This window comes from Chlorocebus sabaeus, chromosome 10 (genome assembly GCF_047675955.1).
Source record: "Chlorocebus sabaeus isolate Y175 chromosome 10, mChlSab1.0.hap1, whole genome shotgun sequence".
NCBI classification, from domain to species: Eukaryota; Metazoa; Chordata; class Mammalia; order Primates; family Cercopithecidae; genus Chlorocebus; species Chlorocebus sabaeus.
Window position 1 is genome coordinate 20,433,796 of NC_132913.1, and position 14,325 is coordinate 20,448,120.

General features: G+C 41.5%; 1 protein-coding gene across 2 annotated transcripts in view; it reads left to right on the forward strand.

The window, feature by feature from the left end:
• ACMSD (aminocarboxymuconate semialdehyde decarboxylase) overlaps positions 1–14,325 on the forward strand; it is a 64,506-nt gene that overhangs the window by 13,351 nt on the left and 36,830 nt on the right. The window contains exons 3-5 of one of the 2 annotated variants that reach the window (XM_007964812.3): positions 6,619–6,715; positions 9,341–9,390; positions 10,787–11,023. In XM_007964812.3, coding sequence (XP_007963003.3) covers positions 6,619–6,715; positions 9,341–9,390; positions 10,787–11,023 — 384 coding nt within the window. The remainder of the gene's footprint in view (positions 1–6,618; positions 6,716–9,340; positions 9,391–10,786; positions 11,024–14,325) is intronic. The other variant, XM_073020261.1, reaches the window with a different exon arrangement.

Genomic DNA, 14,325 nt, shown 5'->3' on the forward strand with positions numbered 1-14,325 from the left:
GTCTGGTTTTTAAAGCTAGATGAATCGGGTTCCAAATAGAAAACAAATGGACACTTAAATTAGACTATTTCGAGAAGAGTTCATACAGAGACTATTTATAAAGGTGAAAACGTGAGGAAGTTTTACAGAGGTAGGCAGGGGTTAGATCATGTAGGGCCTTGCAGGCCAGGTTAAGGAGTTTGGATTTTACCTTCAGGGAAAGGGAATCCATTCAAGAGTTTTAAGTGGGGCAGTGGCGAGATCTGAGATGGAGTAGCTCACTCCTGTAATCCCAGCACTTTGGGAGGCATAGGAGGGCAGATCACTTGAGGCCAGGAGTTCAAGACCAGCTTGACCATCACGGCAAAACCCCATCTCTACTAAAAATACAAAAATAAGCCAGGTGTGGTGGTGGGCACCTGTAATCCCAGCTACTCGGGAGGCTGAGGTGGAAGAATCGCTTGAACCCAGGAGATGGAGATTGCAGTAAGACGAGATCGCATCACTGCACTCCAGCCTGGGTGACAGAGAGAGACTCCATCTCAATTAAAAAAAAAAAAAAAAAAGGAAGACAAGAAAATACATGTCTGATGATATATGCAGTATCAGATATTTGAAATACCAGCCATATTTGGGCTTGTTTGTGGATAGTATTAGAATTAGAACTCAAAAGTCAGAAGTTCACAGGTTAGGTTCCCTAGGAATCAGACTCCAAGATGAAGTTCTGGCTTTAAAAATATAAAAGGTGTATTTAAAGTGTGTTATCTGGATAGTAATAGTTGCATGGAGGAATTCTTTAAAAAAAAAAAAACAACTTGATTCTCTTTTGAGAGTTTAGGAAAAAACGAGACTGGGCTCTGGTTGTGTAAATTAAAGCAGCTTGCTCCCATTACTTGGTTATTAGTTTAGTTTAAGATCTTGGTTAATGCTGAGGTCAAGGTTAAAAAACAGGACCCAAGAAATCCCTGTTTCCTCCTCCAGCAACAAGTGCTGACCCCTGAGGCAAATCCACAGCCTTACCTGAATGTAAAGCAACAGAGATCAGGGACTGACTCCTTACAATGGCTGTCAGCTCTCAAAATTCCGGCTGAAAAAAAAAAAAAAAAAAAGCAATGAGAATTGGGGGCTTATCATAGGGGCTCTGCTGCTCTGCAGTGATTTTTACTCAGAAGGAGTTCTACCGACTTGCTACAGTTCATTTTTCTTACCATGGATCTAGCATGAAGGATGTGAAAAAGCGAAGTTTGGTGAGTCTGCTTTCCCTGCTATGTAATGAGAGGCACTCCCTGCCCCTAAAAGATCAAACTCTTTAGGAAATTACAGTAATTAACTTTAGCCTACTACATAGACACCAATCACCAAATATCAGCCTTGTGAGATGGAAAATGGCTTCATAAACCGGGGCTCTATGCCAACTAAGCATATGGCCTTGGAGAAGTCACTGCACCTTGTGGACTTATTAGTAAAATGCAAGGGCTGAACTAAATAATCTATCGCAGCTTTAAGATACTCTGCTTTGTTTGAAATCAAAACGTACTCAGGTATCTCCCACAGAAACCCAATTTCCTCCCTTGCGGTTGATAATACGAGGTAAAATCTGGCTGTTATTTATTGAGCGTGCTCTCTGGCCTGGTGCTAAGTTCTTTACATTCTATAATTGAATCTTCTTTATCACTCAGTGTTCTTAATTGCAAACAACAGAATTCACTCTAGCTCGTTCACGGAGTTCCTGTGAGGGCCAGAGATCAAGCTCTGAGGGCTGTGCTAACATGATCAATGCCCACATTCACCTGGTGAGCCGCTTCAGCAAGGATGCAAGTGTTGCCACTCCCAGTCATGGAGAGGAGGCTCAGCTAATGCTGCCAAGGCTGGAGACTAGAAGCTTTGCCTCTGCTGCTCCAGTCATGTTCAACATCTTAGACAACACCCCTGTCTACAGGTGGACTCTGCATAGTCCCTACTTCCTCACATTGCTCACTTCCAGGTCAAAGTTAAATGCACGGGTGGGTGCATATAATTGGCAAAGCCCAGAGCACATGCCAGTGCCCTGTTACAAGGGAGACTGGGAAAGCATATTTTGGATTCTACCTCAAGAAAGCGGAAAGTATAATTGTGAACATTTCTTCACACATAGGATGTGTTCCAAGGACGTTGGATGGCCACAAGCATGACAAGTATAATGATCCACATTTTACAGATAGAAAAAGTGAGGCTTAAATTTAGAGGGCCCACAACTTCACTAGTCAGCGCTGCTAGTAAGTAATTTAATGAGATTTAAACCCAGAGCTGTCTGAATGCAAAGCCTGTGCTCTTTGGCACTCTGCTATACTGGGTATTTTTATAGTGATTAAGCTTTCCCAGCAAGGAGCAAAAATAAATAAAAGCTCCAATTTGACAAATCAAAGTTTGTTTCTTAACTTTTTTTTTTCACCATCACCCCTCTCCTCTCCCCTCTTCGCCAAACGAAGAGACATGTGTTCCTATGTCCTATTTGTGCAATCATCATCAGTCAGGACTCTTGCTTGCAGGCAACAGAAACCAACAATCATTAGTGTAAGAAGAAAAGATATTTGTTGAAATATTTTAAGCCCCTCAAGAATTACAAAGTATCTGTGGAATCAAGCTCAGAAAACTTGCAGAAACTCAGGGAATTCCCATGGTTGAAGTCACAGCCAAGGCAACACCACAGGAACAGCCTGGCTAGGAGGCCGCTGCCCCACCTGGATACTGCCCCCAACACCACTGCCAATAGCCACTGTACCTGGCCACTACTGGAATCACTGGCAGAATAAATCCAACTCTTCCTGGTTTTTTTGCATCACTTAACGCAAAACCAAGCATTGATTAGCCAAGCTTGGGGCAGGGAGAGCAAGTATTTGGCCTTCTGCAGAGGGAGGCTAGGCCCTGCCTCCACCAAGACTCCTGCAGGAGATTCCCCAACCTAGGAAGTGGTTCAGATGCTGGCATGGTAAACAGAGGATCGGAGCTGAAGCACATCAGTCTTGGTGTCATGATGTCAGAGACCCACCTCTGCTAGTGTGTGGACACCTGTCACAATTACACATGTCAACTTGCTCACTGACCTGTTCCCCATCCCTGAGAAATAAAATGTGGATCTGAGGTCTTCCTCATATATGTGCAAAGTGAACAGGCTACAGCACTTAAAGGTGAAAAGTGTCCAGCCTTCTTCATGCAGGAGATGGGGAAGGTCTTGTCTATGGAGTAGAAAGATGAAGGCTTGGATGCAACTCATGATCAAGCCAAGAGGAGGAGGAGGAGGAGGAGGAGGGCAGTGGACTCCACCAAGCACAGTTCAAAGCCTTTGATCATCGCACACCCACATGGACATTCTATGGGGTCCAAAGGTAACCTTGAGGCCCTGAAGCACCACCAAAGGTGGTGTGCCCTCAAAGCAGAGGAACACTGTCTAGCTCCTAATTAGCTATACAACATTAATAACAAATAATCATAATAACTAACACCTATGTGTTAGTTACTCCACTAAGTGCTTTATATGGATTATCTTATTTCATGCTCACATGATCTCTTTAATGTAAGTCACATTAATTTTTTAAGGTAAGTCATTATCATCCCTATTTTAAAGATAAACAAATGGAAGCTTGAAGATATTGTTTAACTCGCTCAAGATCACACAGTAAGTGGCAGAATAAGAATTTGAATTCAGGCAATTTTATTTCTAGGGCCTGCCCTAGTTCTTTCCCTTTTCTTTAGGAATCACAAACTGGAGGCCCAACGTAGGTGCCACTGCCATGTTCTGCACAACCATTTAGTTTGGCCCCCTGCTCTGAGTGTTAAAAAGTTGTGTGTTCCGTAATGGCTGTAACAGTTACCAAGTAAGAGTATACAAGGGTTCCCTTTTCTCCACATCCTTGTCAACACTTATTATATTTTGTCTTTTTGATAACAGCCACCCTAACAAGCATGAGATGATATCTCATTTCTCAATGATTAGTGAAGTCAAGCATTTTTTCATATACCTGTTGGCCATTTGTATGTCTATTTCAGGTCCTTTGCCCATTTCTTCACCCAGTTATGTGTTTTCTTGCCATTGAGTTCTTTAAGTTCCTTACGTAGTTTGGATAGTAACTCCTTATCAGATATATGGTTCACAAATATTTTCTCCTGTTCCATAAACTGTCTCTCTACTCTGTTGATTGTTTCCTTTGCTGTGCAAAAGGTTTTTAGTTTCTCCAGCTTTGTTCTGTTTGCTCCAAATTGCCTTGACTATTTGAGATCTTTTACGGCTTACATGAAATTTATGGGGTTTTTTTTCTATTTCTGTAAAAATGTCATTGGAATTTTGGGAGGTATTTTATCAAATCTATAGATTGTTTTGAGTAATATGGACATTTAAACAATATCAATTTTTCAATCCATGAACATGTTTTTCCATTTGTTTGTGTCTTCTTTAATTTTTTCATCAATGTATTACAGTTTTCAGATCTTTCACCTTTTTGGTTCGATTCATTCCTAAGTATTTTTAAATACTATTTTAAATGGGATTGCCTGAGGCTGGGAGCAGTGGCTCAAGCCTATAATCCCAGCACTTTGGGAAGCCGAGGTCGGCAGATCATGAGATCAGAAGTTCAAGAATAGCCTGGCCAACATGATGAAACCCATCTCTACTAAAAACACAAAAATTGGCCAGGCATGGTGGCGCATGTCTGTAATCCCAGCTACTTGGGAGGCCAAGGCAAGAGAATAGCTTGAACCCAGGAGGCAGAGGCTGCAGTGAGCCGAGATCATACCACTGCACTCCAGTCTGGGCAACAGAACAAGACTCTGTCTTGAGAAATAAATAAATAAATAATGGGATTGCCTGATATCTTTTGCAGACTGTTAGCATATAGAAATGCTATGGGCTTTTAAATATTAATTTTGTATTCTGCAACTTTACCCAATTTATTAGTTTAACAGTTTTTTGGTGGAATATTTAGGGTTTTCTATATATAAAACCACGTTGTCTGCAAACAGAAACAATTTAACTTCTTTCATTCTGATTTAGATGATTTTTATTCATTTTTCTTACTTAATTGCTCTGGCTAGAACTTCCTTTATGATGTTGAGTAGAAGTGGCAAAGGTGAGCCCCCTTGTCATGTTCCTGATCTTAGAGAAAAAGTTTTCAACTTTTCATCATTTTCACCATTGAGTATGATGTTAGCTGTGGGATTGCCATACATAGACTTTATTGTGTTGATAAACAAGAAAGTTCATGTATGGCAATCCCACAGCTTTATTCCTTCTATACCTAATTTATTGAGGGTTTTTTAAGTCATAAAAGGACACACAAATATGTCATTTTTTTCCTGTATCTATTGATATGATCATATGTTTTCCTGAAAAAAATTAAAAATAGAAATACTATATGATCCAGCAATTCTACTTCTGGCTATATATGCAAAGGAAATGAAACCAGTATGTTGAAGAGGTATCTGCATTCCCATGTTCAATGTAGCATCATTCAAAATAGCCAAGATATGGAATCAATCTAAGTGTCCATCAGTGGATGAATGGATAAGGAAAATGTGGCATATATACATAATGGAATACTATTGAACCTTTATAAAAAGGAAATTCTGTCATTTACAACAACATGAGTAACACTAAAGGACATTATATTAAGTGAAATAAGCCAGACATAGAAAGACAAATACTGCACTTATATGTGGAATCTAAAAAAGTCTAACTCATAGAAGCATCAAGCGAAATGGTGGTTACCACGGGCTGAAGGGGTGGGGAGAAATTGAGAAGGTCAGAGGATATGAAATTTCAGTTAGACAGGACGAATAAGTTCATATCTATTGCACAATATGGTAACTACAGTTAATAATAATGTACTGTATACCTGAAAATTGCTAAAAGAATAGATTTTAAGTGTCATCACCTCAAAAAAATATAAGTATGTGAAGTAATGGGCATGTTAATTAGCTTGATTTAGCCATTCCACAATGCACACATATATCAAAAGATAATGTTGTACAGCATAAATACATGCCATTTTTGTCATTTAAAATGTATAAAAATTATTGCAGAGTACCCAGGCAAGCATGATGCCTAGTGGAAGAAGTAGCTCAGTACCAAATTTTGTGCATGCTACCAGACTGACTTCTTTGCCCACCTCCTCCCACAGGTGTTGACACTAGTGGGCCCTGCTCTGTTTGACAGATCACATACTCCCATTATCCATACACTGCTTCTTCATAAAATGAGAGGGTTGGACTAGGTGGTCTATCTCAAAGGTTCTTTTCAATTCTAAATGTTATGGAACTACCATTTTCCAGACGCCGGGCCATCCTCTTGTATCTAGTAGCCAGGGGTTCAGATCAGCAAGGTGATCAGCCATTCTCAGTCATGCAGCCCAAAGAAAGATAACCTCAACCTTACTATCTCTGTGTCCAGCCATTGACACCCACAGAGCACACCCCTTCAACTCCAGGCCAAAGAAAAGCATGAGGAAGGAAACCTGATTTTTGTTAAATTACTGATTTCTACTTCCACAAGGATTAAGTACAAATCTTTTCAAATATTAGGGAAGAAACAGGTTCTAAAGCGCATGAGGAAAGACTAGTCCAAGTGGGCTTAGGTCGCATTTTAGTAATGTGGGTTTTCTGCCCCAGGGAGAAGCAAAGTTGTTGAAAGATGGGAAGGTCTTCAGAGTGGTGCGAGAGAATTGCTGGGATCCAGAAGTTCGTATTAGAGAAATGGATCAAAAAGGTACGTTGAGAAATGCTACCAATGTTAGCATCTGATGTAAAAGCAATGTCTGCCCTTAAAGTTTGCTGACAACTTTATGTGATGGTAACTTCTGACCCCCTTTTCTCTGCCAGGACAGGCTGTTCCAGCTTCACTGTGGGAGAGACAGGGCCTTCCACTACAATGTTTTTAGAGTGTGGATTAGAAATGTTTTATATGAGTTATACCCTGTTTTAAAATAGAATGTTATATCACGAAAAAGATAAAAATGGCATTTTATTATTTTAAAAAATTAGTTCAAATGTATAGTATTTACATATTATAAAATCAATTAAAATAGTAAAAATTGGAAATCACAAACTAAGAATGACAATTGCCTGCTTAGTAAGACTTAAGATCCAATTTCTTTCTGTAGTTTGTCTCGGTGCACCCATACACAGAACATTCCCACTGACACCTCAGAGTTGGAAATGGAAGCAGTTAAAAATAGTTTATTGTGTAATCTCAGAATACACTACAATAAAATCAATCCAGAAATTTGAAAGAAGAGAATTAGGAAGTGTTTGTTTCAAAGGTGAATTGCTAAAAAGCTCTAAGAACATCTTGCACTTTTTACCTTATATCTAAAAATCAAACAAGTCCTCACAATTTAAAAGAATTTCAGACAAGGCACATTGGCTCACACCTGTAATCCCAATACTTTGGGAGGCTGAGGCGGGTGAATCACCTGAGGTCAGGAGTTCGAGACCAGCCTGGTCAACATGGCAAAATCCTATTTCTACTAAACATACAAAAATTAGCCAGGTATGCTGGCGCATGCCTGTAATCCCAGATGCTCAGGAGACTAAGGCATAAGAATTGCTTGAACCTGGGAGGTGGAGGTTGCAGTGAGCCGACATCATGCCACTGCACTCCAGCCTGGGCAACAAAGTGAGACTTTTCTCAAAACAAAACAAAATGAAATTTCCAAGTCTATCTAAAGTATGACATGATGGCCATATTATGCTTCACCGTGACTGCCTGGCTGACTGTGTCACCTGAGAACATGCTCTAAGAAAATGCCTGAGCCTTCCAGACACATGTGGGCTGTGTCCATGGGCTGTGATGGGGAACTGACCACCACTGACATTGTCAGAACTAAATGTTTACATTGGTGGAAGATTTCAACCAGAAAATAAATAATTCAAACACACAAATAAAAGAGCAGTTTAGCACTACCACCTTTCTAATCAAAGACAAATTATAAGGAGTTCAAATATACAAAGAGATAGCAGGAGACATTTTATTCCAAGGTCTGCAAAAAAGGAATCAAACTGTCAGCCTAAAATGAGTAGGTAGCCTCCGGCATGCTGGAATTTGTTGTAGATACTTTTGTCCAGGTTTTGCTTTATATATTTTTTTAACAATTAAAAATAGACTCAGGTGTGGTAGTTCATGCCTATAATACCAGCATGTCAGGAGGCCATGTCAGGAAGATCACTTGAGCCCAGGAGTTCAAGATCAGTCTGGGAAACACAGTGAGACCCTGTCTCCACACACACACACACACACACACACACACAAATTATCTAGGCATGGTGGCATGTACCTGTGATCCCAGCTACTCAGGAGGCTGAGGTGGGAGGATCACCTGAGCCCAAGAGTTTGAGGCTGCAGTGAGCTGTGATTGCACCACTACACTCCAGCCTAGTGGTGGAGCAAGACCCTGTCTCTAAAAAAACTCTTTTTAATTAAAAATATATTTAAATGGCATTTAAATTGAACTTCGCAGAAAACCTGCAGCACTTCTGTGGAGTACTCCACAGAATATAGCATATATCCCTCTAAAAGTATATTGGAGTGGGAGGAGAGCTGGAGAAAGAACATGCTTCCCTAACCTACAGCAAAGAGCAAGGTTTTGTAGTAAATATGAAGCTGCAGCAAGGACCCGCCTTTTCAAGGAGAAAACTAATGAGCATGAGACTTGAATGACTGGTGTCAGAAACCACAGCTTATGGCTGCATGGTAAACAATGTGTGTGTGTCATCTTTGGTTTTTGTTGTGTGTTTCATTCCTTGGCTGTCCTTAAGAGAACAGTCATGACCAACCCTCACTGAGTATTTACTTTGTGCCAGGCACTATTCTAAGAACCTAACATGTATTAACTCATTTAATCCCTACAACAACCCTAGGAAGTAGGCCCTCTTGAAGACAAAGGATGCTTGGCATCCTGGATGCTGGAGTCAAACTCAGGGTCCCATTCTGGGTATTTCAGACCATGGGACTCCTTCTAGGATCACTTAGGAGCTGAATTAAAGGGGCAGGGAAGGTGGCTGAGAGACATGCTCTGTTGTGCATAACCTAAGATGGAAAGCCTGAAAATGTCTTGCTTAAATAAAATTTCACAGGAAGGAGGGGAGAAATAACTCTTCGGAAATGGGGTCAGTTAGTTTTCCTTCAATGATCTCATTTGTATCCAACCTTTACTTACCTCCCTGGAATCTGGGGCTAGGGGCTGAGGGGGGTCTAGGGATGGGACTGAGAGAGACGTAGGGAGGGCGAGCAGGAGTTTAGGGTGGAAGCTGGCTGCCACTTGGCCTTGGGAAAGGAAGGAGTGTCCAGGCCATTCTTCTCACCAGTTTTGCCCTTCTTTGTGTCCATGTCTAGGAGTAACAGTGCAAGCCCTTTCCACAGTTCCTGTCATGTTTAGCTACTGGGTGAGTGTGAAACCTCAAGCCATCTCCTTGGTGTGGAAGGTTCGCGTCGAGCTCCCAAAAAGTGAACAGATGCCTCAAGTCTGGACACCAGTACCACTGACCACCCCCAACAACTAACTGTCCTCCCGTTCAGAGATCAGCAGGGTCCCCTCTCAGGCCTGTCTTCTTAGCTGTGTCTTCACTCCAGTACAGTAGCCAGTAGTCACATGTTGCTATGTGACTTGCATTATAGTTCCACCGTACGGTGGTTCTAGGTCAGCCTTATTCTCCACCAGAACTTTCCTGTCTGATGACTCATTCCTGCAGTGCCTTGCTGGGGAACTGACAAGCCAGTATCTTCTGAGATGAGAATGATTTTGAGGCAGGAATAATAATCATGACCTAATATATCAGCTCTCCAAGGGAAAAACAGAATTCAGAAGGCGAATCCTGAGGTTGGATGCCCTTTCCCAAGTGAATAAATCTCAAGCACTAAAAGTTTCAGGCATGATTTCCAGCCTGTGGAGGAAAATGTTTGTACATAGCCGGGAGCGTGCTAAGTCCCTGCTCATCCAAACAGATACTCACTCTCATGATTTAAGGAGCAGTGGAAATACCACCTGTTCATACATACTTCCGTGATCTGTGTTCATAAACCCAGTATTAGTGAGTGACTCAGTCTTTGCCTGTTCCTGCGATTGCATTCACTACTTAAAAGTGCCCTGAGACCTCAATATGCCTGAATTTATCAGATTGGTTACCACTCTGATTAGACAACTGAGGCTGCAGGAGAGGATCAGATTCCTGGCAGTGGGCAGTGGGGTGACAGAGGAAAGAAAACAGTGAAGAAGGGAGCATTAGGGAAACCAACAGCAAACTTCATCTGCCTCAGCATTTTGCCAAGGACAGCCCTGAATGTCACAGCCAACAAGAAGGACAGACAGGAGAACAGGCAGGGGCAGGACAAGTCAGTGAGCCAGCCTGGCCGCCCTCAACGAGGCATGATAAGGAGGTGCCTTGATGGTGGCTTGGGGCCCTTGGCCAGGCCTGACCTCCTGGGAGGTAGGGGGGCATTAAGATCTTTCTGCAGTTGGAGGTGGCCCATGCTCATTCCATCTCTAGTGTTGGGATACCAGGCCCAGTAATTGTGTCCTTCCCTTCTGATTCTGGCCTCAATTTTTCCAATGAATCAGCAATATACCTTCTGTTTTCTTTGCTTTACAAAGATTGGCTTTTGGGTCTTCTGTGGCCAGCACCTTTCCAAACTGTGCCTCTGTTTTCTGATGTGGTAAAGCTCATCAAAATTTGTCATTTGAAAATGACAAATATTATAGCCACAAGGAGGCACTGTTCAGAGTAAATGTCTAAAAGAAGTAGGTTTTCAACAATGGGGTTTTCCCTTTCCTGTCTCCACCAGGCCAAACCTGAGGACACTTTAAACCTGTGCCAGCTTTTAAACAACGACCTTGCCACCACCGTTGCGAGCTACCCCAGGAGGTTTGTGGGTCTGGGAACGTTGCCCATGCAGGCCCCTGAGCTGGCGGTCCAGGAGATGGAGCGCTGTGTGAAAGAGCTGGGCTTTCCTGGGGTCCAAATTGGCACCCATATCAACGAGTGGGACCTGAACGCGCGGGAGCTTTTTCCTGTCTATGCGGTGAGTAGCGGAGCTGCTCAGCCAACGCCAGTGGCCCAGTGCCTGGGCCCGGGGCACTGCTGGGTGCTGGCGGGGAGGAGGGGAAGCGTCACCCCACTGGGAGGGGAGAGTGGCATCTATGACTTGTTAGATGTAGGTAGAAGGTGTAGAAATAGCCCCCGCTAAAGAGTGGGCCATTCCAAAGAGGAACTGGTGGAATGGTTCCTAGGCCAGCGCTGAGTTAACACAGTGAAATCTCTTTTCCTTCCGTCCCCCTTGCCCTCCTTTTAATCTCTCACTTGGAAGCCAAAATACCCTCTTTACAGCCACTGTGCAAAAGAATCGTGTTAATGACATATATATATATGTATATATATATTTCAGCCGGGTGCAGCAGCTCATACCTATAATCCCACCACTTCAGGAGGCCCAGGTGGGCAGATCACTTGAAGCCAGGAGTTCGAGGCCAGCCTGACCAACATAGCAAAACCCCATCTCTACTAAAAATACAAAAAAATTAGCCAGGTGTAGTGCCATGCCCCTGTAATCCCAGCTACTTGAGAAGCTGAGGCATGACAACATCTTCAACCTAGGAGACAGAGGTTGCAGTGAGCCAAGATTGTGCCACTGCACTCTAGTCTGGGTAACAGAGCCAGACTCAGCCAAGCGCGATGGCTCATGCTTGTAATCCCAGCATTTCGGGAGGCCGAGGCAGGCAGATCATGAGGTCAGGAGTTTGAGACCAGCCTAGCCAACACAGTGGAACCCTGTCTCTACTAAAAATACAAAAATTAGCTGGGCGTGGTGGCGGGTACCTGTAATCCCAGTTACTTGGGAGGCTGAGGTAGGAGAATTGCTTGAACTCCAGAGATGGAGGCTGCAGTAAGCCAAGATCACGCCACTGCACGCCAGCCTGGGCGACACAGTTAGACACTGTCTCAAAAAAAAAAAAAAAAAAAAAAAAAGAGCAAGACTCCATCTCAAAAAAAAAAAAAAAAATCTGCTTTGAAAAAAAAAAAATACTTAACATTTTTCAAAAATACAGAAAAGTGTAAAGACGAAAATAAACATTACCCATAATCCAGCCTCCCAAAGATAAGTAGCCACTGTTATCATACACAGTTACTTTTTTGATATACATATATCTATATTTTCATGAAACTGAAATTCTGTTACACATGTGATTTTGTATGCTAATTAAAAATTTCCAACATAAGTGAAAATTCTTTTAATGCATGATTTTTAAATAACTGCAGAATATTCCAATATATGGCTATGTTTTGATTTATTTAACCAACCTGTAATTAAGATATTTTTTAAGTCATATATTTTGAAAATGTACTTTAAAATACCTAATAAAAAACAATACCATGAAAATGTTAACATTTGATGAAACTAGGTGGTGGGTATATGGATGCTCATTGTGTTATTGTTTACACTTTCTACACTTAAAATATTTCATGGTAAAATGTATGTTCAAAAATTCAGTGCCATTCATTTCTGAAATATCCAACTTCAAGTATCCATAGTTCCACAGTCATCTCCATCAGTCTTCTTCTTCCTCCTCCACTTTCAATTCTTTCTATAACCAAATCTTCTCATCTCAGTACCAGGATTCACGATGCATAACTCTACTCAATTGCATTTTTTAAATTTTTTATTTCCCTCCTAGAATTATAATAATATTGCTTTCTATTATTTTCATTATAAATGCAAAATCTTTAATAATGACTTACATAGATGTTTGTGGACTCACCAGGCACTGTGATTACTGATCATTTACTCATTTAGTATTTATTGAGGTCTAACTACAGGCAAAAAATTTTCCATGTTTGTATCTATGGCAACTGCCCACCAGTCAGGGGATTGCCTGTTAAATTGCCTCCTAATGACTTGAAAGATTTAATGTTCCTCAAAATACTGAACTCCCTGAAGCTCACTGGCTGCAGTGGCTTAGCTGATGTAGCGAATGTTTTCTAGAAATTTTAATGAGCTTTGAAAGAGGATTTATTTACTTATGCATCCAAGTTGTTTCAGCACAGAGTGAGCGAGACTTCAGCTGCAAGTCATGTTAGCATTCATTGGATTTGGGTTTATTAATTACTAAGGGGCTTAGGAAGCAACAGCAGCCGGTCGGGGTCCACATGGATATTTTCATTTGCGTGACTAGGTCGACCCATCAATCATTCTAACTGGGCTGTTTTGGGGACATCCAGTCTCTGAGGGGATTCAGGAGCACATGCTGTCCCCAGGTGGCTCACGATGTCCTGGGGGTGGCAGCATATTTGTTTGGTTAGCAAGGTTTGCCTGCCTCTCTGCTCTCTAGTTTGTGTCAATAATGTGTTGAAATGAATTTTCATAAGCGAGGTTGGCTTTGTCATTTCAAGGTGATCCTGGCACTCCAAAGGTCTAACTGTCCCCTTTATCTCCTAGACCTCCCTTTTTAGTGAGTAAACCCAATCATACATGCTCAGGTCAGTTTTCAGGCACAAAAACAACTTCGTCACTGGTATAAGGCAGACAGAATTGCAGTGCCAACTGCCCAGCTCCACCATCTATCAGCCACAAGGCCTGAGTAAGTTAGCCTCTATCTGCCTTAGTTTTCTTCTCCATAAAATGGGGGTAGTAAAAGTGTGCATCTCATTAAAAAATTAAACTAGTTAATAATTATAAAATTCTTATAACAGCTTGGGCACATAAGTTCTCAATGTTAATTATAATTGTAAGAGTATAACTTCTTTTTCTATTCTCTACAAACCCCATATATAGAAGGAGATCAACAATATGTTAATTTGAATTGAACAGAAATGAGGGTGGGAGGAGGGTGAGGATCAAAAATATACCTATTGGGTACGATGGTTATTACCTGGGTGATAAAATAATCTGTATGCGAAGCCCCTGTGACATGCAATTTACCTTTACAACAAACCTGCACATGTACTCTGAACATAAAAGTTTACAAAAAATAAAAAGGAAAAATTTTAAAAAGAAAAGAACCACCAGAGGCACACAGAATAAAGCTGTATCCAAATGAGGAGTCAAATCCCACAGAGATACCATGACCATGCACCTTTGCCAAACTCAAACCATCCCAAGAAGTCAGTATTTTCTTTCCAACCTGCATCTATGATCAGAAACCAATTAGCTTCTCTCTCTTTAAAAGGCTTATATCTCTTCAGCTCCCCAGGACCTGTTGAATTAAAAGTCCTTTCTTCAACTTACCAGAATCCCCTGTTGTCCCGGAATTGGTTTCCTGTTTTAAAAATGCTTATGTACACAAGTCACATTGCATCAGCCTGGTTAGCACAAACATTTATGTATGA